We start from the raw sequence: 23,581 nt of genomic DNA, 5'->3' as shown, positions 1-23,581 counted from the left end.
GGAGGTTCTCCACGTTTACTGTCAAGCTTCTGGACAGAGGATTAATGTGGACAAGTCCTCAATTCATTTTGCGAAGGCCTGCAGACAGTCTCTTTGGGAGGTGATCAAGTGAGTACTTGATGTCCATAATGAATCTCTGAGTGAAAAATACCTAGGCATACCGATAGACGTGGGTGTTTCCACTAATGGGGCATTAAAGATCGTGTGTGAAAAAAGATCCAGGGCTGGCTGGAGTAGTGCTTATCATCGGGTGGCATGGAAGTATTTATTAAATCAGTTGCGCGGGCTATACCTACTTATTCGATGTGCTGCTTTAAGCTCCCTAGAGGTTTATGCCATCACATCAATGATTTATTGAGGAACTTCTGGTGGGGTAGCAAGGATGCAAAAAGGAGAACGTGTTGGGTCGCTTGGGATGAGATGATCAAACCAAAGTGCATGGGCAGCCTGGGCTTCAGGGATATTAAGCTGTTTAATCTTGCGTTACTGGCGGAACAAGCATGGCGCATCCTCATGGATGAGAGCTTGTTAAGTGCACAAATTTTTAAAAGAAGTTTACTTCCCAAATGTGGATTTCTTATATGCTAATCTGTGGTCTTCTCACTCTCGAATATGGCGATTCATACTTGATGGCAGGGAAGTTCTGGAGCGGGGATTAATTAGGAGGATCGGAACTGGAGAATCAACACATATATGGAATATGAATTGGATTCTGGGAGCAAATTATCTTCGTCCCATTAGGATGGACTTGACAGATCCTCCGCAGATGGTTAGCAAGGTGATAGATCACACGACGACCTCATGGGACGTACAAAAGTTTCATGCTGTTTTCTGTCCGTCTGATGTTAACGCGATTCTGAATATACCTCTCTGTACTCGGAAACAAGGGGATTTTTGGGCATGGCACCATGAAAAGAGGGGTTTTTTCTCAGTTCGTTCAGCTTACAGGATGTTAGTTGTAAACAAAGAACGAGCTATAGCGTATCTAGAGAATATTGCTGGGAGATCAGATTTAAGGTCTGAGGAAAATAAATGGAAGTCGCTATGGCAGGTTAAGGTACCATCGAAGATACATGTGTTCTTGTGGAGGCTTGCTCATCACTCCTTGCCGTCTCGTGATGTACTGCACCATAGGAATATGGCTACTCGAAGCACCTGTTTGATCTGTGGTATGCCTGATTCTCGGTCCACTTTTGTTGGTGCTTTGATGACTTGTCTTGACGAAAAAGATGAAGAAATGGTATTACTGTTTGCTTCTATTCTCAACTTGTGAATTTACACGGCGTTCAACATTTTAGTAATGAGCTATTATCTCTATTTTTATTTCACAGTATGAAGATGATTCCACAATAATTGATGAATGATGAACTCATCAAGCGAAGATGAATTCCCCAAGTTGCCTACCTATTTGATCCAAAAAAACTCTTATTCGTAGTAATGTTCATGTTCTGTTATTTGTCCACAGTTTGGACTGTAATATGTGAATTGTACTGAACATGGGTTGTTTCTACCTTTGTACTGAACTTGTGAACTATTCTGTTATTCTCCAGTTCTACCTTTGTGGTGTTGCTTTTTTTTTGAATAATCTCTAAACTTGTGAACTGTTCTGTTATTCTCCAGTTTTGTTATTTACTTGTTATTCTCCAGTCCTTGTTAATTTATTGCAATATTCTCGGGTTTCGGTTAATCCATCGGGTTTCGGGTGTCCGCGGGTTTCGATTTCGGCGATGGATTTTCACCCGAATTGGTGTTCGGGGTGGATTCGGGTTTTAGGTTTGGGTTTCAGTTTTGGGTGCCCAGACACTCCACCTGATCCGGACCCGCCCTGTTACCATCCCTAGGAAGCACTCATTGATAGAGTGCAATATGGCGAAATGCGTATAGGCTCTGGAACATGAGGAAATTACACAGCTGATAAGTGAAACTCAGGAGACTGAGCCTAGGGGATTGTTAGTTGCTATTATCAGCTCGCTAAAATATGAGGATCTGACGAGGATGGTGGTCACTCTTTGGGCCATCTGGTATGCTCGCAGGAAGGCGATCCACGAGAGCTCTTTTCAGAGTCCTTTATCTACTCACTGTTTTGTGAATAATTTTATAGCTGACCTAGAGATGATCAAGATGGTGCAGGCAGCGTCGGTGAGACGTACCCAAGGTGTCCCACCTCGGTGGATCCCTCCACCACCGGGCCTTGTTAAAATCAATGTTGATGCAGCCACTTCGAAGAATTCATGTAAGGCAGTGGCGGCTGCCATTGCAAGGGACGTTGCAGGAAACTTTCTAGGAGCATCTGCGCTGGTGATTCATGGACTCTCAGATGCAGAGATCATCGAGGCTATTGCGTGTAGGGAAGGCCTGGCGTTGGCGAGTGACCTCATGATTCAACACTTCAGGCTAGCCTCGGACAATGTTAATGTGATCAGAGGAATCAAGGAGGGAGAAATGGCCGCTCATGGCCATATCATCAGGGAGATAAAGGCTACAACAGCGCAGTTTGGTACTGCTGATTTTATTCATAAAGACAGGCGCTCCAATGTGGATGCTCATACCATCGCAAGGAGTGCAATTTATGCTAAGTTTGGTAGGCAAGTTTGCCTGTTAAATCCGTCTCAAGGAGTTTGTAACTCTTATAACTCTATTGATGAATAAAGAGTTATGCTCCACTAAAAAACCTATTGCCCGTCTTGATCCCCCAAGCCCTCTCGTACACGCCGCCTCCTTAACCCCAGAGCTTCCCCGCGGTCGCCGTTCGTTCCACTGTCCGGCGACCGCAGTTGGTCCGCACGGCACCGTTGCAGTTCGCAACTTCTTCACTCATCGCTGGATCCACCATCCCCAACTGCCTCCCTCTACCCCAACCTACCACGCCGATGTTATCTTGTCGCCGGAACGATGACTCGCTGCCGGAGAATAATAAGACCCTGCCTGCTTCAGGCAGCATGCTGGTCCAAAGGTTAGAAATTCGGTCACTTTCTTGTAGCTTTGTCACTTGAGTTTTGTAATATCAATCATGCAAAAAGTTAATCCTTTGTTCCTTGTGTTACTAGAATATCGACATTGCGCAATAATTCATTCTCTTAGGGTGTGTTTGGATGGAGGGACAAGTGGGATGGGATAGGATTATCCCCTTTTTTGAGGGATGAGATGATCCCACTTGGTGTTTGGTTGGAGGGATGGGGGCGTCCTAATTTTGTTGTTTGATTGGAGGGACGAGGACAGATGAAATAAATGGTATTTGTATTTCGTTAGCCGTAGGGCCCACTGTCAGCCGATGCACACCAACCGTCTGTGCATGCCGTCCGTGCAAAAAAATAGAGGACCTCCATGCCCGGCCTGCTTTGCCGCCGCCGACGCACTATCCGCCGCCCGTCTCCGCCCGCCCGCCGCCCGCCTACGCCCCGCTGCCTTAGCTCCGCCCTGGAGTGGAGATGGGAGGACGACAGGGGGTAAGAGGTGGGGAGGGCCTGGCTGGTGATGGAGGATTTGGTGCTAGCTCTGCTCCGAGTCTAGCGATGGAGTTGTCTACCTCCGGCAGGGGGCGGGCGCGCGGGTGCTAGCGCAGGGAGGAGGAGTAGGCGAGCGCCGCCGGCGGGAAGGGGTGTAGCCTGCACGGGGGAGGAGCAGGCGGACGCCACCATCGCGAGGGGCTACACCCTACACGCAGGAGGAGAAGGGAGACGGGAGGACGGCGTGGGGCAAGAGATGGGGGGCGAGGAGATGGAGGGAGAAGCCGTGCACGGGGGACGGATCAGTCCGACCTTTTTTGAGGGATGGATCCATCCCACTTTTTCGAGAAATATTCCACTTTGATGCCGTCCTTGTCCCACCTGACTTCCAACCAAATATATGTAAAAGTGGGATGACCCCATCCTGTCCCTCCGTCCAAACATACCCTTAGAGAGAGGGAGGGGAGCTAGCTAGACCTGGCAATTGAGACCCAGGTCCTGCCTCTCTGTTAGAGTCTGTTGGAGGGAGGGGAACTTGGTAATCAAGATGAGCGCTGGTTTGTGAATATGATAATCCACAACTACATTGGCTCTCGCCCTTGCTTCAGTCTACACCGCATCAACCCCTGGAGGTGCTTCTACCCAACAAAACAACATGCATTGGCTGCTGCTGCTGCTTCAAATAAAAGGGCAATCATGGAATACGCTCGGCTGTCTCGCGCAGCCATGTCCTTCTATAAACCTTGTCCACCGGATGACCTCGGCGACATCAACCTCATGTCTCTGGGCCACAACAGCAACGAGTCATCTCTATGGACTAGGATGGCAACACCCTCCTCTATGAATCTTCCTCCCGTGCTATCCGTGTAATGCCTGTGCCGCACGAGCCCAAGCTAGCACCGATTTCCCTCGTTGTTGGAGATAGCCTCTACCTTCTCAATAGCAACCCCGGCCTGCAGGAAGAGCATCCCATAGAGGCCCTCATCTACCCTGGAAGCAGCCGCTTCGAGGATAATTGGTATTGGCGCTCTCTCCCTCCGCCTCCCTTTGCATTATTTGACTGCTACAAACATGAGAGGAGGTGGAGGATGAGGAGGACAAGAGCTCCTGGAACCGCTATGTTTTTGAAGCCTGCACGGTGGTAGATGATTCACAAATCTAGATATCCACCGTGGGTGGTGGCACCAACTTCGACACAACAAACAGCGTGCGGAGCAACACTATTACAAAAACGGCTTCCAGGGGCAGTTGAAATGGCATTGCAGGAGCGGGCGCGCCACCTGCTCCTAGCTTTCGCAGCTACAAATAGCTGTTTGTAGGAGCGGGTAAAAGGCCCGGCCCTGGAAATGTCATTCCCGCCAAAATACTCAGCGATTGAAATTTGAATTTGCCGAAACTGTTTCCTGCCAGTTTTTAAAACTTTTGGTTCCCGCTAATTTCACTCTAACAGTCTAGTGTGAGACCAAATTGAAGAAACTATAGTGATTGACATAGAATATATGTTATGAAATAATAATAAGGAAATAGAACCATATATATACATCATTAGAGTGCACATTGACAACATGTTTTTCTGCCACTCACGAAGGCTAGTCTTGATGGTACTCTTGATTCTCCCACTCACGGAGGCTAACTTATTTATCTTCTTGTGCTAATTCGTGTTCTGAGTAATAATAGGTACCCATCGGGTTTACCACTTCACGCAAAATGAAATGACATAAATCAGCGCCTATATTTAGAAGTTGTTACTCATGGAGACGCGAACTGTGTAGTCGAGGTGTAATCTGCAATTAAAATCCATGAAAAAATGAAGCAAGTGTTAGATAGGTGGAAAAGAATGCAATGTACATATATATACATCCCTATATATGAAAGGTAGCCCCTTACACGTTTGGGATCACTTGTGTATCTCCCGAGCATCCTGATGTGCTCGCACACGTAATACCCGAAGTGTACAGAACCAGATGGTTGCTTGTGGTATGAAAAGTTTGTGTGTACAACCATTTCTTTCGGTAATGAGAAGTTAGTTTATATGGAATCCCTATTTTGAAAAAATGAGAAGTTAGTTTATATGTAATTTTTGGGGGGAACAATTTACACAATGTAAGTGTACACAAGAAATTCACTAACTTTTATTGGATGAATATGAATTCTTTGTAGGTGTTCTGGTCATAATCCAATGAGTCAAATACGATCACAACTCTGTTCTTTGGCTGTATCATAAAAGCAATCTAGTGATCCCTGCAAAAATATTATATAAGGTTTTTTCAGACGTGAAGGAGCAAGTGTATATATTATAACAAATGGTAGAAATTTAGACTCACTGGAAGTTGTAGGACGCCCATACATAATGCCTATCTTACCACTTAAGTGTCATATACACTATGTAGGCTGAAACCCTCCTGATAGCTTTTTTATGTTGTCGTACTTATTTTCTTTTGTCCTTCTTTGTCTTGTACTTAGCTAGCTTGTCATAGTTGTCTCCCCATTGTCTTGGGAAGTTCTGCCTAATTTCGCAAATAGCATAAGGATCAAGATATCCGGCCTTCTTCTTTACAACATGCACGTCATTTTCTTGCATCCTGTATAATGTATCGCAATTAATTAGTTATGTATAGTACATGTGTAGACCATAGCATATATACAAGATATTAGCATCAATGAAGCACTTACATGCACCACAATCTGACGAGCTGTAACTCTAGCTTTGAGAGGTGGAACACATCATGGATGTCTCGAAAAACGAAGAAGATTTTGCTAGAATCCTCATTGAATGAAGGTTCGAACACATCCGGTGAGTACCATGCCGATATGGTTCTGCGCCCAAGTCTACATGCCCTCGTGTACCAATTGTGCATCCTTTGCATTTCACATGGAATCCCAGCGATTGCCCAGTCGAGTAGTAATGGTTTTACATACTTAAATTTTCGAGGATAATCCGGTAAATTTGGTATGTCATCGACTCCAACGACCAAGTTGTACTCTGTGTCCGTGCGGGCATTCGAATATCCCAGTCGTTGGATGTCTTGCATCTTGTTCGTTGTCTTGGCTGCTTTGTTGCTTGCGTGCCATCTTGCTTCAATGTCTGATCATTCCTTCTCGTAAGCCCGTATGACTCGAGGCACTAATTGCGGGTCCACCTGTTGTTGTTGTGGCTTCTCTGGTGGGTCCACTTGTTTTTGTTGTGGCTCCTCTGGCAGGTCCACATGTTGTTGTTGTGGCTCCTCTGGCAGGTCCACATGTTGTTGTGGTGATGCTTGAGCAGATGGTGGATGGTTTTCCGGCTAGTCCACCGACTCTGATGCTGCAGCCGGTGGTGTGGCCACCCGTTGTTCTTCTGATACTGCAATCGTTGGTGTGGCCACCTGTTGTTCTTCTGATGCTGCAGCCGGTGATGCTGGACTCGGCGGTGTCGAGTCCACTAGTGCATGCTCAGAAGGAATCGAAGATAGTATGATATCTCCTTTATGCCATAGTATGGTATTGCCGATGCTTTGTCCAAGGCAATGGACACTTTTCGCATTGGGAATGTCTCTCTCGTGATCACCTTAGTTTGAATTAATTTCAAGCACTGTTATGCATGCATAATAGTGCGGGATAGGTTTTCCCTCAAACAAACCGCCAACTGGAATCGCAAGGCCCTTGGCAACCTCCTTTGTATTGCCAGCTCTGCCAACCGGAACGTGCAACGAGCAAGGACTACTGATGCATATAGAATCTATCGGATATGGTCATGTTATCGTAGAGCCGACACTGCTCGGAGCATAAACTTGTGTATTCGCTTGGTCCAATAGCAGATGTGACATCATGACCATCGACATCTGTATATTGGCCTCACCATTTTTTTTGCTGCTCCGCAAGTGTTGTTAGCAAAAAGTCCTTAAACCTAGTTTCTAGTGCTTTCTCTGCCGCCTCTCTTAAATCCTCCTTGTAACGGGAGTGGCTCTTGTAGCTATCCCTATCCCTCTCGAATTCATCCTTGATGCTCAACTTCAAGGAAACCCCTCTGATGCCGCCTCCATGCTCTTTCATCCCAAGGGCCGAACTGAGCACATATTTATCCCTATTTGGTACGAACTCTCCTTTCCTGTGATGCTTAGAAAGATTGTATATCGTTTCTGCCACCTGATTGGTTTCGGGTGTTGAAAACGTAGGTTTACCATCTAGTATTGTAGGCTTGATTACTGCAAGCCACTGACAGCCATGCTCATCCAAGCCTTCAAAAGGGTCAGGTTGCCCTGCGGCTATTGCTGCCTCCCTATCCTGCCGCCACTTGTCGATCTTCCCTCGGTACCTACCCGGCCCAAGGTGAACTTTATGTATGTTACCCAGCGCAAGTTCTCTATTCCTCTAGCTTAGGGCTAAAGCTTCCGGAGAGGTCTTTTGTCTTACGAACTCATCCCATTGGGCTAGTGTGATGCTCCTGTATTCATTAAAGGGGGTAGGCCCTTTTTAACATACTTGTCATTCAGCTCACCCCTCCACCGGCGGAAAACTTCACCAAGTTGCTTCCTGGCATAATGCTTTACCTGCTTCCTGAGTTCTTCTGATCTAGGCAAAATAAATGTTTGTTTCAAAAGCTTCCACATCGCTTCTTTCCTCCCTTTTCAGGAACCAATAGACAATCAAAAATCGAGGGATCCAAAATCTTCTTTGTTCTAATTATTTCTCCTATTGCATTCCGAAACTTTGAACGCACCATCGAAGGCTCTATGGGCTCTCCTGTTGGGCAGAAAACATCGACTCTCCATTTGCCTTCAGGGTATTGGTTTCTTCCTCGCTCACCCTGTCTTTCTTTACTTTGACTCCCAAAAGTTGTAGTTTCAGTTTCGGGAGCCGAGCTACCACTGTCTTCAAGTTCTTCTGGAGGGTAGGGGGTCGGCGACGGCGTTTACTCCTTCCGGTGAGAGCCATCTACACGAATCATAAGGTTAAGCAAATCAAAGTCATTGCAGTTAGTACATGAAAATGTACTTTAAATATTGGGCAACAATTATATTCGGCATTACCTCACTTGGATTCGGATTGTAATCTAGATCAAAATCCAGCGTTGAACGGCCTTCTCTCGGAGGCAAAGGGTGTGGATCTGGAGGATCTTGCCCCACGCCCTCTACCCATGCCCCTGCTCCTATCTCCGATCCGTCATTATTTTCGTCCTCGGATCCTACACCAATGTTTACTTCGTCCTCTCATGACGGCATCTGGGATGCAATTTGGTCCATTTCATTTTGGGACACATCACCTTCGTTTGATGCATCCCTTTGGTGTATAAATGGTGAAAAATCCATTTACGAGTTCTACATATAAATTAAAAGATGATAAATATATAAAGAATTCCATATAGAGTTTGTATTTACTATTTCTCATGCAATATACAATTTACCATTTCACAATTTGCCACACAATTCACATGCATGCATCCCTATTGAGAATTCACATTTCCCAATATGAAATTGAATTGACATTCACAATTTCACAATTCACAATGAAAAAAAATTAAATTCAAAGGAAAAATTCAATATTTAACAATTTATCAATTTCACCATGCACTAAGTACAATTTCACATATTCACAATTTCACAATTCACTAATTGCAATTTCAAAATTTACCAATTTCATAATTTCACAATTCGCAGGTCCACTGAGTACAAAATGAAAAAAATATAAAAAAAATTAAAGAAAAGTGATGGTGTACTGGATGGAGGCAGCACGTGCGGAGAGGAGGGTCTGACCGGCGGCATGGAGAGGAGGGCCCGGCCGGCGGTGGAGCGATGCGGGGGGGGGGGAGGGGGAGGCGCCGTGGGGAGCTAGGGCGCCACGGCGGCGGTGTGCAGAGGAGGGCCCGGCCACGACGGTGGAGGCGCTGTGATGGGAGGCGCCGCGCTGCGACGGGAGGCGGCCTGTTCGGGGAGGAGAGGCAGTGGGGAGAGGGCGCCGCGGCGGCGGCCCGCAAAAGAAGGCGTCGCGGCGGCAGCCCGTGAAAGGAGGCGCCACGGGAGGAGGGGAGGAGGCGCGGCGCTGTGGCCCGACGGTGGAGGCGCTGCAGCGGCGGAGCGGGTGGGGGAGGGAAGCAGTGCTGGAGTGGGGGAGGAGGGCCGTCCCGCGGGCTTCTCCAAAAATTTGGCTAAGTTCCCGCGGGTGACGTCACCATATATAGTTGGAAGTGGGAGAGTTGAAGCATCTTCTGGGGAAGAAAAACAAGGCTGCTGTGGCTAAGAAAAATAACGTTGTTGGGGGTGGATGCAGCATGGCTGCCATTACTGCTGTTGTGACCTTGATTGTAGGTGTCATGCTTGGGATCTTTGCCTCAGGAGTAGCTAATGCTAAGTGAAGAAATGGATAGTGTAGTAGTGCTTTTATCAATGAATCTTGATTATGTTTCTGTTGTGTGGAATTTGTCATTTGGTTATGTTCAGTTGTGATCTATGAACTTCATATGTAATGTGACATGTCTTATCTGTTGTGTGGGATCTATCATTTGGTTGTGGTTATGTTGAGTTGTGACATAACTTATCTATTGGTTTATATATGATACTTATTTTTTTGAGCTACGGTTTATATTTTTGTGAGCTTGTTTCCTACCATAGACACATTCAGGAAGGCAATAAGACACTATGCCAAGTGTTCTATTGAGGACATGGCGCATTGCATCAAGGATTGTACCCATTTCTAGGGGCGGGACACGTCATCACCCGCTCCTGGAAATGGGGGCTATTTCTAGGGGTGGGTGATGGGGTTACCCGCCCCTGCAAATTGTGATTTCCAAGCGCGGGTCACCCCATCGCCTGCCCCTAATAATCGCCTCCATTTTCAAGGACGGGTCGTCCGCGACCCGCCCCTACAAATGGTTCTCCAGAAGCAGATCGTATGCTTCATTAACGATCCCATTTTGTAGGTGCGGGTGGCAATTTCGTCCGCCCTTGTAAAAAATGAGACGTCCCTGCAAATCATTTTTCTAGTAGTGCATGGCTGGGGAGTGGGCACTCCCGTTCTATGGTCGCGTCGAGTACGTTCCCGAGCACAGGCTCTGGTTTGGTTTCTCATCTCAAGGTGGGCAGTTTGCCGCCTCTGACCTTGCCGCAACATCTGCGACGAGACCACCGGTGCTGCAGAAAGTGTGGGACGAACTCACACCACCACTGCCAAAACGGTGGATCCCGGTGGAGTCATACCTGCAGTCTCTGGGCACTGGCAAGTTTTGCATCGTTAAGACATTCGACACGGTAGAGGAAGGGTGGTGCAGGGAGAAGAACGGCAACATGTTCAAGAATGTGGAGCGTTTTGCAGTGTTCACCGGTGTGGAGGTGGAACGTGGAAGTAGAGGGGCCTTTCGGATGATCAAGCACAAGTCCAGACGTTACAGCTTCGGCCAAAGGATTGTCCAAACATTCTTTTTTTAACCAACCTGTGTGCTCAAACTAATAAGATATCAGGTCAAAAAAATATACTATTGTCTTCATTTCAAATTCTAGGTCATTCTGATTTTTCTAAATTTATAAATTTTGCTATGCATATAGACATAGATACTGCTTGATAGAGATTTTTGAGCTGCGGCTGCAGCTGCGACAACCGACCAGCAGCTGCTGCAGCAAAATGCAACCACGCTCGTTCAGATGGAATGGGAAAAAACGGGAGTACTGGCTGCAGCCGATCGGCTGGCATGCAGCAACAGTTACAGCCGCAAATCTAGGTGTATACCCATACACTGTATGATCTAGGTATATAGTAAAAATTATATACTTAGAAAAATCTATAAACAGCATTATATAGACATACACTATATCTAGTTATCGCTAATTCACTAAATGGAGAATCAACGATTCGACATGACTCTCGTCACCATTTCGTGCAGGCAATAAACAAGAAGATCAGCATATATATATACAGGGTACTTAGTTTTCCAAAAAGAAAATACAATAATGGATTCACATAGAAAATCCTAAAAGTACAATCATGGATTCACATAGAAAATCCTAGGAAGGAGAAAGGTTAAGCGTAGTCAAACGTACTAGGCCGTGGTTCCGCTTCATCCTCAGATTATTTTGGCTGTGCTGTAGCAGCAAACTATCAGCTCTACAGCAAAATGCACACAACAACAGCTAGAAAACAGTTCCTGCTGCTAGATAGATAGGTGGTTAAGCTTGCAACCGTTCGGCTGGGATGCAGCGACAGCGGCAGCCACAGCTATAGCCGGATAAAGAAGCCGAAGCGAACACAGCCAACTGTATTGTTGCACGTGATAGGTAACCTACATTTGTTAGGTCGAAATTCTGTGCAAGAAAAGGAGTTTTGGGCTGAACGAAGGGACACACCATCTTGTGACACCTCCATCTGGGCCCTGCCACCACCTTGTGACACCTCCATCTGGGCCCCGCGCCCCACCATCACGCACGATATCACCCGGTGTGGCGAACTGGCCCATCGGCACCTGAACCGTGGGGCCACGCGTACGCCTCACGCCCGAAGACTATATAATCCGGCACCTCCCAACCCCCGTCAGGTTCTCCCCTTCCTCCCTGCCTGCGCGAGTCAGGTGCGCGAGCCGCGCGAGGGGAAAAGAGGCAGCCCTCCGCTCCCCTCCTCTCCCCCCCCGCACAGAGAGGGGCCGAGGGGGAGAAGGGGAAAAATAAAGAGAAAAATCAAAATCCTAGGGCTTCCTCCTCGATCCTCTCCGCGATTGCTCCGCCGATTCGTCCAATCCAATGCCGCGCGCCTCGAGGGTCTCCAATCCCCCGGCGGCGGCGGCGGCCGCCCCCGCCGCCGCGGCCAGGAATGGTAAGGGAGCGGCCTATCCCGCGTGGGGGGTTTTCGAGCTCTTGGGCTTGGTTCTGTTTTGATCCTTTCCGGCGAATTCCTAGGGTTCCGGGCGGGCGAATTCGCTTCCCGGCGCAATGCGATGGCTTGATCAAGAAACTGCGGTTTTTTGGGACTGGGGTTTCGTTTGGGGTGCGCTCCCGGCTGATTGGTTTAGTTGCGTATGCGGTGTACGGATCGTTGATGGGAATCTTGATCGAATCCACATGGTGCCTGGATCTGACAGCGAGAATACGCGTGGAAATTATCACTGTGCAATATGCAACTAAGCCCTGCTTTTGCCCCTGGAATCCTTGGCACATCGGTCTAGGATTATAGGGGGATTTTTTATCTGTTTCTAGCTTCCAGAAACATCAGGGATTCAGGGTACATCGTTGTTAGTGGGATGGCTCTGTTTTGCACTGGAATTCTGTAAAGTTGGGCAATGGTTTCTTGAATTGGGTTACCTTGGGATTGGGGAACACACCTGAATCGGATTTCTTTTTAGATTGTTATTAATATTTTTTTTGTGAGAATCCATAGATATCGGGTTGTTTCTTTGCAGTGGAATGCAATCTGTCCCACTGGAATGTGAATTCGCTGTAGGATACTTTATATGTGATCCTTGAACTGTTTCCCCACTGGATTGGTGGGTCTTGCTTAAGGATTGTATGGTCCTTCTTGCATTTGGTAGAAAATGAAATGCAAGCTTGCAGGTGGAAATAAAACCAGTGATGCTAAAACATTTATTTGTTTCAAATTCGATTGATTATCCTGATGTTGAGTTTCCCAATCCAAATATCTGGCCTGATATTGAGTCTCCAAGTTATTTGGTCTTTAATACTGAACTTTGATGTGCTCATTTTGTTTATTTGGCATATCCACTTAACCGGTTTAACCCCAGTCTGTAACAGTTCAACAATTCCAGTAAATATTTTAAGCTGGTTCTGTGGGATAGTTGATAAAAGTGTACCTTCTGTGTTATCTCAGATCTTACACCTTAACGATAGCTGCTGTCCTGCTGATTCATTTTAACGTTTGCCACAAGATGGGTTTATTCCTTGTGTTCTATATTCCCTGTCTTAGCAATTTGCACTGTACTGCATTTTTTTTACTGAATTGATCTGTACTGTAGTCCTTTTCTACAGGAGCATCTGTACGTCAGTAATTCCTCACACTCAATCAAGTAGCTAACAGTGCACCCCGAAGAATGTATTCTGTTTGATATTGTATTCTAATTCTTTTTTTCACCGCTTTGCATTTTCATTTTTCAGTTAGCAGCAATGCTGGCCACTCCACTCCATCTTGCAGTGCACCTGTGTATCAACCATTTCGCCCTGTTACTCGTTCTATGACCTGTGTGCCTGCTCCTATTGTGGCTTCACCTGACTTGAAGGAAGGAGGATCTGCTAGCACAAGCACCCGTAGAAGTATTTCAGATGCTTCTTTTATCATTCAATCAGCTGCCTCACGACCGACTGTAACTCATGCCAGAACACCTCATAAAGTGACTTCATCTGGTTGGAAGCCTCTTACTCAGCCTGTTGCTCTGAGTGAAGAGAGGAAATGTGCAAGCCTTACTACTGCTAAGCGCTCCAGGGTTACTTCCTCCCGAGCTGTCAAAGATTTGACCAACCATTCAGCTTCAAAAGCTAACATAAATGTTCCTAGCGGTGCTTACTCGATGCTTTATCAACGCATTTTTATTAGTAGTCTTCTGAATTCAGATCCTTAATAACTTCATCTTATTCCAGGCAACAAGTACAGAGACGAAGAAAACATAAGCCAGGGCGAGTTGGATGGGGTGGTCATGCCATCTCCCCCGAAGAAGCTGCAAACATGCAAAGACCCTTCAGATTCACCTTCAATAAGGAAATCAACTATCAGAATCCTGGGTGCCAAAAGAGCTGCTTTTCTGCCCACAGGGAAGTCTGAAGTTGAAACTGGAAAGAATTTAGCTAGTGTACCAGCAAAAGTGGTTTCTGCAAGTACAAATGTTATCAGTGAGTCAGTTGATGCTTCTGTTCCATTGCTTGCACAGCAGCAGCAACCTGGCACTGCAAAGATCTCCAATGCCGTCACACAAGCTATTGCCAATGAAACAAGTCAACTGAATCAGTTGGCTGCTGCAATTATTACATTGCCCAAGCAAAATCTTCAAACTGATTATGAAAAAAAGCCTGCCAGTCTACCCATAGTGCCTAACCAGGTCAGTCAGTTGGGTGGTGCAACTGCTCCCTTGGTTGCACCAAAGTTAGAAATCGGAAAGGGACAGAACACTTCCAATCTTCTGTCGAATCCTGCTTATGCGAGGGCTCTTTTAATCAAGCAGCAAGAGCAGCTGCTCCAGCAATATAAATCGGGGACTCCACAGCCACAGCAGCACCACATCAAAGGGCCAGGTAAAATTCTACGACTTCAACTGAAAGAATTTGGTTTGCTTTCTTCATGTTTCCAGCACTGTAGCAGATTGTTGATGACTGTATTATGACCTCTTTATAACTTCCCTCGTGTTGCAATTTCAGCTCTGTTCGAGACCGATGAGCCGCCACCAGTTGAGCCGTTGGGAACGAGGTGCCAACTCTGCAAGCTCGATGTTGCTTTCCGGCCACAAGGGGATGCTGGCCGTGATGCTAATGCTCCTCCAGTTGTCGCAGTTCTGGCATGCCACCATGCATTTCACAGTAGCTGCATCGAGTCTATTTACGGCCTCGCTGAGCCTGCCGAGTGCCTTGCCTGTCTTGAGCATGGGGCAGTGCACTGATCAGTGATCACTAACAAGAAGCTTCAGTTTTAGCCTGATGGGCTATGATATAGCCTTATAGTACAAAATTTCCTTTTAGAATGCATAGAGAGGGTGAGGTCTTATCTCTATTGGTAGGAGTTTTCTTTGGTATAGGCGGCTGGAATCAGAGTTTGATACCTCATTTCTGTTGGCTTTAGTGTAACTAGCTATCATTGAAGTTCAATGGAGAGCTGAATCATCAGACATGCCCGTTAACTGTTTTGTTGTCGTGGCGAAAATCTGCAGTCTGACCTGATAATCTACCAAATACTGTGCTACGTTATGACTTACGAGCATAAACTTATCCTGGGCTTGTGCTGTAATAAATCTGGCCTCATTCTGTTTGAGGCCCTGTCTATACCATGTACTGACTACTGAAAGGGGCATAGCCCACAGTTGGCTATTGGGCTCAGCTTGGCGATTGGTGGCCCAAATGGTAATGCCAATTGCTGGCATTGCCATCATTAACGACAGGAACGCTGTACAAGGCCCAGTACATGTCGTTCACGTGGTCTCTGCTTTGTGCTTTCGCATTGATCCGCTGCATGCAGATGCAGGTGGCACTGTGCCAGACTGCCAGCAAGTGCAGCAAAAATGGAAGAGCCTGGGGGCGGTAGCGGTTGGCGTCCTGCCGACTGCTAATTTGTAGATGGAAAGCGAGATTTTGTAGTACTCCGTATTTTTTTTCTTCCTTTCGCTGGTTTGATTTGATTTTAGGCCAATTTTGCCATGCTTGTTAAGGATTTGGAACTGGTTTTAACAGTAATTTGTATGAAAATTATTTGAATGAAGTAGCCGCCAAACTACAGCCTGAGCCCTGAGTGCCTGACAAATGGAGCTAGTACTGACCGATTCTGAGGTAGACAGTATTGTGAGCTGCTGACCACAAAGGATCCGGTCGGAACATGGCTACGGCCTACGGGGGTCGGGGGTACAGGTAGTTGGTGGCGGGTAATGCCCGATCCGTCAACCAACGGGCGAAGTACGCCGTTTCCGCCATCGTTACGTCCATCAGAAGTAAAACCGAAGCCAACGACGGCACGGCCAAGGAAACGGGAGTGTCTTCCAAGGCGACCCCGCCTCACGCACTCGAAACAGCACACACATCCATCCCTCGGCTCAGAGCCACAAGATAACGCAAACAAGAAGACGCCGCGAGAGAGCGAGAGGGAGGAGAGAGGAGCGCGCGGCAACCACAGGGGAGAAAGGAAACCGAGCTAGCCTGGAGACAAGCTAGCAGAGGTGAGATTTTGATAGTTTCGTCGTCGCCGTCGCAGTCGCCGCTGACATGGTTTCTCATGGGGCCTGGAAAGAGGAGGAATTTGAGGCGGAGGAAGCAGGGATTTAGCAGCTGATGGGTGCAATTGTTTTGTGCTGCAGGTGCGGGGAGGGAGCTGCAAGGCATGGAGGACCCGACTCCTGCTGACCCCCCCAGGATTTTCTGGAAGTCAAGAAGATCAGGTGCTTGCTATCCCAATTCCTACCGACAAAATCTCGCTGATTTCAAGTGTTTTCTCGTGACACGTCCATCCTTATCTATTTTCTCTCTTCTTGAAAGCTGCCTAATTTCAGTTCAATTTCCTGCAAATTTCTCAAATTCTGCCCAAAAGAAAATCATACAGGTCATAGAGCAATTATATTCACACCTAAGCACCAGTAATCTCGGCTATTTTGCTTCTACGAGCACCTTTTCTTTTGGGACCAGAACATTTTTCCTTTTTGTTCTTAAGTTTTGGTACTGATGCCCTGGAATGAGCCGGTGGGATATTTCGTGTGGGGATAAATGATCGCCAGCGCACACGCGTTGTGCGGCAGGACTAGTTAACAGGGCACGTTAATCACACCCGTGGAATAGTTAACTGCTGCCTCTGATAACTAACGACCGGTTTGGTGGTTCACGTGAAGTGCCGCTAGGACTTTTGGGTGGAAATTTCCATCTCGTCACAAGAAGATCGATGTGGCCCCCTTTGCTTGTCTTTACCGCCAAGACCCCAAGCCTGCAGCTGTCGGTGTTGTGCCTAGTGGTCTCAAGAATATGCTTGCAGCACGAAATCATATTCCTTCAAGTTAACACTCTTTGCAGCAGGAGTAATTTTCTGTTGGGGAATGAGGTTTTTGTGCCATTGCCTGTTTTGTGTCTGTTTCTGTTCTTCTTTGCCGCTGCTGTCTTTTTTTTTTTTAGAACTGCCGCTGCTGTCCTAGGCAAGGCCAAATACAACCGTTCTAGCCTTCTAGTCATCTACTAGGCATGGGTGCATGCATGGCCACAGACCAGACAAGTATGCTACCGCTCTAGCCTTCTAGTCGTCTAGGCATGGCCACATAAACAAATTTGCAGGCTTGCAGCATCAGGTAAACTGCAACGATCTGGTAAACGTCAGGTAAATTACAATGATCTGGTAATCTTGCATATTAATATTTTATACATCGCATATGTCCAAGATGGCAGTATGGTCGTGTGGGTCAGCTTTTTAAAAAAGAACTTGACTGGGCAAACATTTCATTAAGAAGGTGGGTCGGATTATACGAGTTCGTGCAGGCCGGCTTATTGGAATGCTAATCAGATCAATCTAATGCCATATATAGTTGATGCTGACCAATAATGTGTTCTCTAAAACTTGTGATGATGGCAGATTAGCTTAGGTCAAAATAAATCAGCTCTCGGAATCACTCGCAGACACATATATAAAAACAATGTATCAGTCTTCCTTTCAGAGCTTATGATATTATTAGTTCGTCATTATATCTTCTTTGGGAATACTAGTATGTTCAGTAGTCTTCTATTTCAGCCCCTTCTTGCTTTGCTTCTTTGTCAAGGATGGTATACATACATGTAGCAGACTTGCAAGGATGGTATATATATACGTGTAGCATACTTGTAATTGTAAGACACTGAAAGGCTGCAAAGATCTAACCAGGAACTGAAAAACATGTCCCTTGGCCTCTTCATAAGCTCATCCAAACCCATTCTTGCTGCTCGCTAACTTTTCAGTTGTCAAAATGAACGAACTTCCATCTAATCATGTTCTAGAGGTCATGTGTTCATTAGATATTAACTGGGAAAGTGCACTGACAATTGATCTGACTAACAATATGTATGTTCCAGCCAATGGCCGGAGCTTGCAACAAGAACCTGACAAAGATGCTACCGAAGAAGTGAATGAGCAGGCTCAAGAGGAATCCATGAAGATCGACGATGCAACAGATACAACAGCTACAGCTGAGGATGTTCAACCAGACCCAAAAGCTAACTTATCTGAGAAGCGGAAGGCTCTCTTTGAGCCTCTGGAACCTATCAATGGCAAGCGCAGTGCTGAAATGCTGCTTCCGCCACCTGACTTTGAGCCCACATCATATCCCAAGGGATGGTTGGTGGGCAAGAAGCGCAAGCTAGTCAATGTTGATGTTGTGGAGAGCATGAGGAGAATTGCAGTCCAAGAAATGAACAGAAAGGTTTATAATCTTTCTAGTGGTCTGACTGTTCATACCAGCATGATATCACGCCGCATTCAAATGTTATTTTTCCTAGCAAATACATCGATTTCGATGATCAGGCTGAAAAATCCTGAAACGTTAAAGATCTGTTTTTGTCTGTGATAAGAAAATATCTTTCTTGTGCGCCGCCTAAGGTAAACTGTAGGCGATTTTGTTGTTGCTGAATGTGCATCATAGACTGACACAAGCTATTGCCATGGAATTGGTGTGGCAGGACCGTGAGATCAATGGACTGAACGAGCAGCTAGAGGAAGACTCCCGTGTGCTTGAGCTTCTCCAGAAGCAGCTCGCGGATGAACGCAAGAAGCGGGCTGAGATAGAGAAGGAGAACTCTATGCTTCATGAGCAGGTGTCCATGCTAATGAACATGCTCGACGAAAATGAGGGCTTCGATGAGGAAGGAGAAGCTCCACCTCCCGATTCCTTTGATTAAGCACTATATAGTACTGTCCATTCCCGACAATATCGAACCATGAATCTCCTGGTGCCGGTTTCAGGGTAACCAAGAGATATATCCTGTGTAGAATTTCATTTGTCATATTCCATTCCGTGGCTTGTTTTCTGTAGATAAAGGGTGCCTGTTTATCGCACCTGCCCCTTTCTAGGCTTCAAATGCATGTGAGAAAATTCTTGAAAAAAATGTATGTGAGAAACTAGAGACATTATATTTGAATGGAAGTGTATGTACATGTTATATGAATTTCCCCCCTTTCTGTGCAGTGTCTTCCTGACTCCAGCATTTCCGCTTCCACATATCACAAGTCACAGGCTCACAGGCACAGTTATGTGATGCAACATTACACTATCACATCCCAGACGAGATTGGCATTATTGGGGGCGTATCTGACCATTTGAGGGCTTATATAACTATTATGCATTTAACAAGTTGAGTATTTGAAACAGAAAGAATTTGATGAGTGAAAGTGTACTTAAATAAAAAAAGAACTCCATTAAAATGTAAATAATATGGCCTTTCAATGTTGCGCGTGGAGATTCCACAGCGAATGAACTAATGGCCACACAATTCCGCAGGGACCAATCTACTGAATTATTTACAGGGGAATGGCCAAAACAGCATTCCATGACTTACTGCTAATGTTTACAATTTGCACACCGGCCCCAGGAGTGGGAACCAGAATTCGATCATGCTTTATTAATCGGAATCCTCTGGTATGTGGAACAAGAACTGCGGAATAGAAGCTATTCGAGGCAGGTTCAGTAGCAGCTCCCCGAATGAATCCTTTCTGGAGATAGCAGGCCTTTCTGTGCTGCCTGCAGTATTCCTAGCAGGTGATGAGTTGAGTTCCTCATCAGAGCCATCAGAATCCACTTGGATTACGCCAATGTTGCCACCATCACTGCACTCAGGCTTGGGTATGGTGGATGGTGCTGTGTCTTTCTCAAGCAAAGAATACAGGGAGTCCACCCTTGCCATTAAATATTTATCATCTGAGGCTGGCAGACCCTGTGTATCGCTGAAAAGGTACTGAACAAGGCCTTCCAGCACTTCTTTGGATTGTCCCTCATTATTGGCCAAAGGAGGGTCACCAGCACTCCTTTGCTCACCTATGCAGTCACCTAGATGGTTAACCAAATCTTCCACAGATATGGATGCTCTCAGTCCAGGCCCTTTCAGCTGATTCCATTGATTGCAATTCTTTGGTCCTTGAGGAACATCACGGCCCTGGAAATCTGTAGCACCAGATCCTGTAAACACCCTGGAATTAGATGTGACTACATCAAAAGTTAACATATGCAACACATAAACAATAGAAGCTTTCCAGTCTGAGATAAATCATATGGCTACAATTACCTATGTTTATTGGCTGTCCGACGTTCTTGGACAGTGAGGAAATCACACAAGGTGAGGCAGGATCATTGAACTTGGGCAAAGATGCTTCTCGTTCATACTTCAAACCATTAAAACCAAGGCAGTCCTTTGAATCATTTGGATCTTCAAAAATAGAGCGCTTAGGTTCAAAATCTGGAGTTTCCAATATGGCATCTGGCTGTTGGCTCAATTCATATAGCCGCTGATCACACTGAGTGAGCTTTTCAAAATTCTTGCTTAACAAACTTGAGTGGCACTGTAAGGTATGTTTCCTGCATGCAGATCCATTTAGTACTTAGTTCCTTAGGTAGGTAGCGAAAATCATAGTGAGGAAATAGGTATGTCGTGAAAGACACCAAAAAGCATTCATGGAAATCGAAAAGTGCAAATAGCTAGGAATCAAATATGTCAATGGAGTAATTAAAACAGATATGCAAATAAAAAGTAAATAATAATGTTCATGAAACAGCAGCAGCAGCACCATGCACATAGCTCATGAACTCCCCAGTCCCCACTAAAAGACCTTTGGAAAAATGCATTTTGAACTTGTTCTTTACCTGTTTAAGCTTGCCTGCCCATCAGTGAAGTCTGATGCAGCCTGCCACAGTGTATGTTTTCTTGGCTGAGGATCAGTCTCTTTGAAGAAAAGGGGTGGTCGAGCCAACTTCAGAAAATAAAATTGGATGTTGTCAGGGGAATTAGTGATGGTACGCAAAAGACTAACAAATATTCCATTCTCAGGAACTTACCACCAGATCTAAGGTCGCTTCTTGTTCATTCTCTGGGTAGGTTGCCTTCAGAGCAGTAATATCTGACCACTGAATTTCTATTTTACTCTTGAGACCATCATGCAGGACCTCCCAGACAAGCTTATGCTTTGCAAAGTAGCACTTTGCCACCAAATCACCTTCATAGCGTGAAATGTACTGCTCAGAAATATTACACACTGTTAGACTGGGTTTTCAGGAAAGCTACAAAATAGTTGCTCCAACATGCACTGATCCAGTGACATATAGTATCACAATTTCACAACAAAGAGGAAATCAACATATTCTTGGAAGGCCTTCTTGGAAAATAGGAAATTTCTTACCTCCCAATTACCAATTTTCAAAACATTTGCATGAAAGTTTGAAGCTTTCATCCGTTCACCAGCTGTGGGAGCCCCAGATTTGACATCTTTCTTCCTGGGTGTATCAGAAGTACTGTTGTGCACATCAAACTGTTCCCGAGCGGATTTTGCTTGAGAAAGCTTCATCTGAATCAGATCCAGCAGAGACGGACTTTTTCGTAGTCGCAGACCCAATGGGCTAGGTTCATCAAGCGCATCACAGGACATGTCCTGCAGCCATGTTGTAATCAGAGTATGAATTAAAGGGCTTTGCAGTCTATAAATCAACAAACTGAAAATACTTTAACCAAAAACTCATGATGATCTAGCATTGCTAGAGATATTTTTGCAAACACTTCAGAACAATGATGTATCTCTGAAGAACCTAGCAGACGTTAAAGGCACAGTCCAGGTAGCTATCCTGAACGGTTTACTCATGTGCTGTAGATTTCCTATCAAGGACTTCTTTCCGCTGTGCAAAATTATCACGCGAAAACATTCTCCGATTTCATAATGAACATTTATGTTTTCCAGACTTCCACAGCAGGATAAAGACTGTGCAACGGTCATGATTTCAAGCAGTCAAACCATATATCGACCTGGAAGGCTGAAACCATTTAACTTCGTAACAGCAACTCCGTGTTTCATCATAGAACTAAATAATGAAAATGCAGCATCAACCGAACATAAAAGCCCGGCACAATTTCACCAGATTCTGGCACGAGAGTGGCAATGAGACCTTTCAGAGTGCCGCCTTCTGTCTCGCATGAGCATCTAATCCTAGACTATCATCGAAAGCATAGTGGTCTTCAGTCTCACATACCTCCTAGACTAAGTGATTAACTCCTACACGACAACTAAACCCAAATCCGACGGTAAGATCACCGGCCGTGATAAACGGAAGTGGCCGCGACGCGAGGAAAGAAATATAATAAAAGGCGGAAGTGGCCAGTCTACCTGCGGCGGCGGCGGCGGCGGCACTGCTTTGACGCGCTTGTGCGGTGGGCCATCTCCCCCGCCGAAACCCTCCTCCACCTTGACGGCCGGCGCCGGCGGCTCGGCGCGCCGCTTCCCCGAGCCCGGAAGATGCACCATTGGGATCTCCGGATACCCTATCCAGCCCTCCACCTCGAGCTCGACGCGAATCCACCAGGCGACGAGACGACGCGGTCGAGGCGGCGGCGCGGCGAATTGTTTGGCTCGGCCGGCAGGCGGGCTGGGCTGGCTGGCTCCTGGGGAGGTGGGAATCCCACATATAGGCCCCGTGCTGTGCGGCTGGCACGTGGGGATGGGGCGCCGGGCCCCGCCTGCCGGCGACGGGACGCGCGGAAATGGTGTGGATAAAGTGGCGGGGCCCGCACCTGGGCGGGCAGCCCGTCCAGGTGCGCAAGTGGGACCAAGTGGCAGCCGCCGGAAAGGTAGTGCGCCGTGGGGCCTCCCCGTTAGGTGGGCCCGGCTCGTCAGTGGCGTGAGATGTGTTGAGCCAGGCGATAATGGTGGATCAAGATCAACTGGAATTGGCATCTCAGGATGTGCCCGGTCTTTCCGCCCGGGGCGTCGTTGAGCTTTCGGCTGCCGAGTCAGGGTCGCCCCGCGCGACCCGACCGGAAGCCAGGTGCACGGCACCGGCATCGTGCCACGGCGTTGCATGGCTCGACGGCGATGTGGCTCCGTCCCAGTGTCCACCGGCACGGCAGGCGATTAAGGATCCAACGCATCATGGCCGCAAAATGCAGCGGTTTCTTCTCTTGTCACTCATCAATCGTCGCAGTTTAGAGACGTGAAGATGGCAGGGCAATCGGAACGGCGTCGACAGATGTGAGCTGCTTTGGCAGCACGTACGTACGTGTATCCACCCCTGAATACTGTGAGAATTTGCAGAAACGTTTTTCAGACAATATCAGACTGTAATGTGCACCGCGCAGGCAATAGCAAGTACACGCAGTTCCCTGCAGATGCAGAAATTTTGCACGTGGAAACTTACTTCAGGTCTCGAAGCCAGCACCCGTCATGTGCCGAGTTGCTCACGCATAAACCTGTTGCAACTCTGGACAAGATGCTCACCAGAAAGAATAGCCCACAAGAACGAACATCAACAATAGTTCATTCGAGGTTATTCTGAT

At 46.6% G+C, this 23,581-nt stretch overlaps 3 protein-coding genes across 3 annotated transcripts; 2 read left to right on the top strand and 1 right to left on the bottom strand.

Annotated features, from left to right (window-relative positions):
- Nucleotides 1-11,946: 11,946 nt before the first annotated feature.
- Nucleotides 11,947-15,240, top strand: LOC117841226 (uncharacterized). The gene is made up of 4 exons (XM_034721704.2): nt 11,947-12,221; nt 13,514-13,912; nt 13,994-14,641; nt 14,765-15,240. The coding sequence occupies exons 1-4, from the start codon at nt 12,149-12,151 to the stop codon at nt 15,001-15,003; spliced, it is 1,359 nt and encodes a 452-aa protein (XP_034577595.1). The 5' UTR covers nt 11,947-12,148; the 3' UTR covers nt 15,004-15,240.
- An 823-nt stretch (nt 15,241-16,063) lies between these two features.
- On the top strand, nt 16,064-19,219 carry LOC117841199 (protein HEADING DATE REPRESSOR 1). Its single transcript, XM_034721703.2, has 4 exons — nt 16,064-16,266; nt 16,405-16,485; nt 18,131-18,477; nt 18,734-19,219. Exons 2-4 carry the CDS (start codon nt 16,428-16,430, stop codon nt 18,950-18,952), a joined length of 624 nt encoding a protein of 207 aa, XP_034577594.1. The 5' UTR covers nt 16,064-16,266; nt 16,405-16,427; the 3' UTR covers nt 18,953-19,219.
- Nucleotides 19,220-19,448: 229 nt separating this feature from the next.
- LOC117841183 (uncharacterized) lies at nt 19,449-22,695 on the bottom strand. The gene is made up of 6 exons (XM_034721702.2): nt 22,416-22,695; nt 21,441-21,689; nt 21,100-21,276; nt 20,908-21,014; nt 20,333-20,622; nt 19,449-20,226 (listed from the first exon to the last, which is right to left on the bottom strand). The coding sequence occupies exons 1-6, from the start codon at nt 22,551-22,553 to the stop codon at nt 19,673-19,675; spliced, it is 1,515 nt and encodes a 504-aa protein (XP_034577593.1). The 5' UTR covers nt 22,554-22,695; the 3' UTR covers nt 19,449-19,672.
- Nucleotides 22,696-23,581: the final 886 nt, after the last annotated feature.

This window comes from Setaria viridis, chromosome 1 (assembly GCF_005286985.2).
Source record: "Setaria viridis chromosome 1, Setaria_viridis_v4.0, whole genome shotgun sequence".
Taxonomy (NCBI): Eukaryota; Viridiplantae; Streptophyta; class Magnoliopsida; order Poales; family Poaceae; genus Setaria; species Setaria viridis.
The sequence above is the reverse complement of the archived record's forward strand: the minus strand, read 5'-3'. Positions and strand labels throughout refer to the sequence as shown.

What these genes read in the sequence shown, in the direction of transcription:
- LOC117841226 (XM_034721704.2), top strand. Translation starts at nt 12,149, where the DNA reads ATGCCGCGCGCCTCGAGGGTCTCCAATCCCCCGGCGGCGGCGGCGGCC. An exon ending in CGCCGCCGCGGCCAGGAATG is followed by an intron (nt 12,222 to 13,513) that starts GTAAGGGAGCGG and finishes TTCATTTTTCAG; the next exon opens with TTAGCAGCAATGCTGGCCAC. An exon ending in GCACCACATCAAAGGGCCAG is followed by an intron (nt 14,642 to 14,764) that starts GTAAAATTCTAC and finishes TTGCAATTTCAG; the next exon opens with CTCTGTTCGAGACCGATGAG.
- LOC117841183 (XM_034721702.2), bottom strand. Translation starts at nt 22,553, where the DNA reads ATGGTGCATCTTCCGGGCTCGGGGAAGCGGCGCGCCGAGCCGCCGGCG. An exon ending in CGCCGCCGCCGCCGCCGCAG is followed by an intron (nt 21,690 to 22,415) that starts GTAGACTGGCCA and finishes ACATGGCTGCAG; the next exon opens with GACATGTCCTGTGATGCGCT. An exon ending in TGAAAATTGGTAATTGGGAG is followed by an intron (nt 21,277 to 21,440) that starts GTAAGAAATTTC and finishes ATTTCTGAGCAG; the next exon opens with TACATTTCACGCTATGAAGG.
- LOC117841199 (XM_034721703.2), top strand. Translation starts at nt 16,428, where the DNA reads ATGGAGGACCCGACTCCTGCTGACCCCCCCAGGATTTTCTGGAAGTCA. An exon ending in CTGGAAGTCAAGAAGATCAG is followed by an intron (nt 16,486 to 18,130) that starts GTGCTTGCTATC and finishes TGTATGTTCCAG; the next exon opens with CCAATGGCCGGAGCTTGCAA. An exon ending in TCCAAGAAATGAACAGAAAG is followed by an intron (nt 18,478 to 18,733) that starts GTTTATAATCTT and finishes TTGGTGTGGCAG; the next exon opens with GACCGTGAGATCAATGGACT.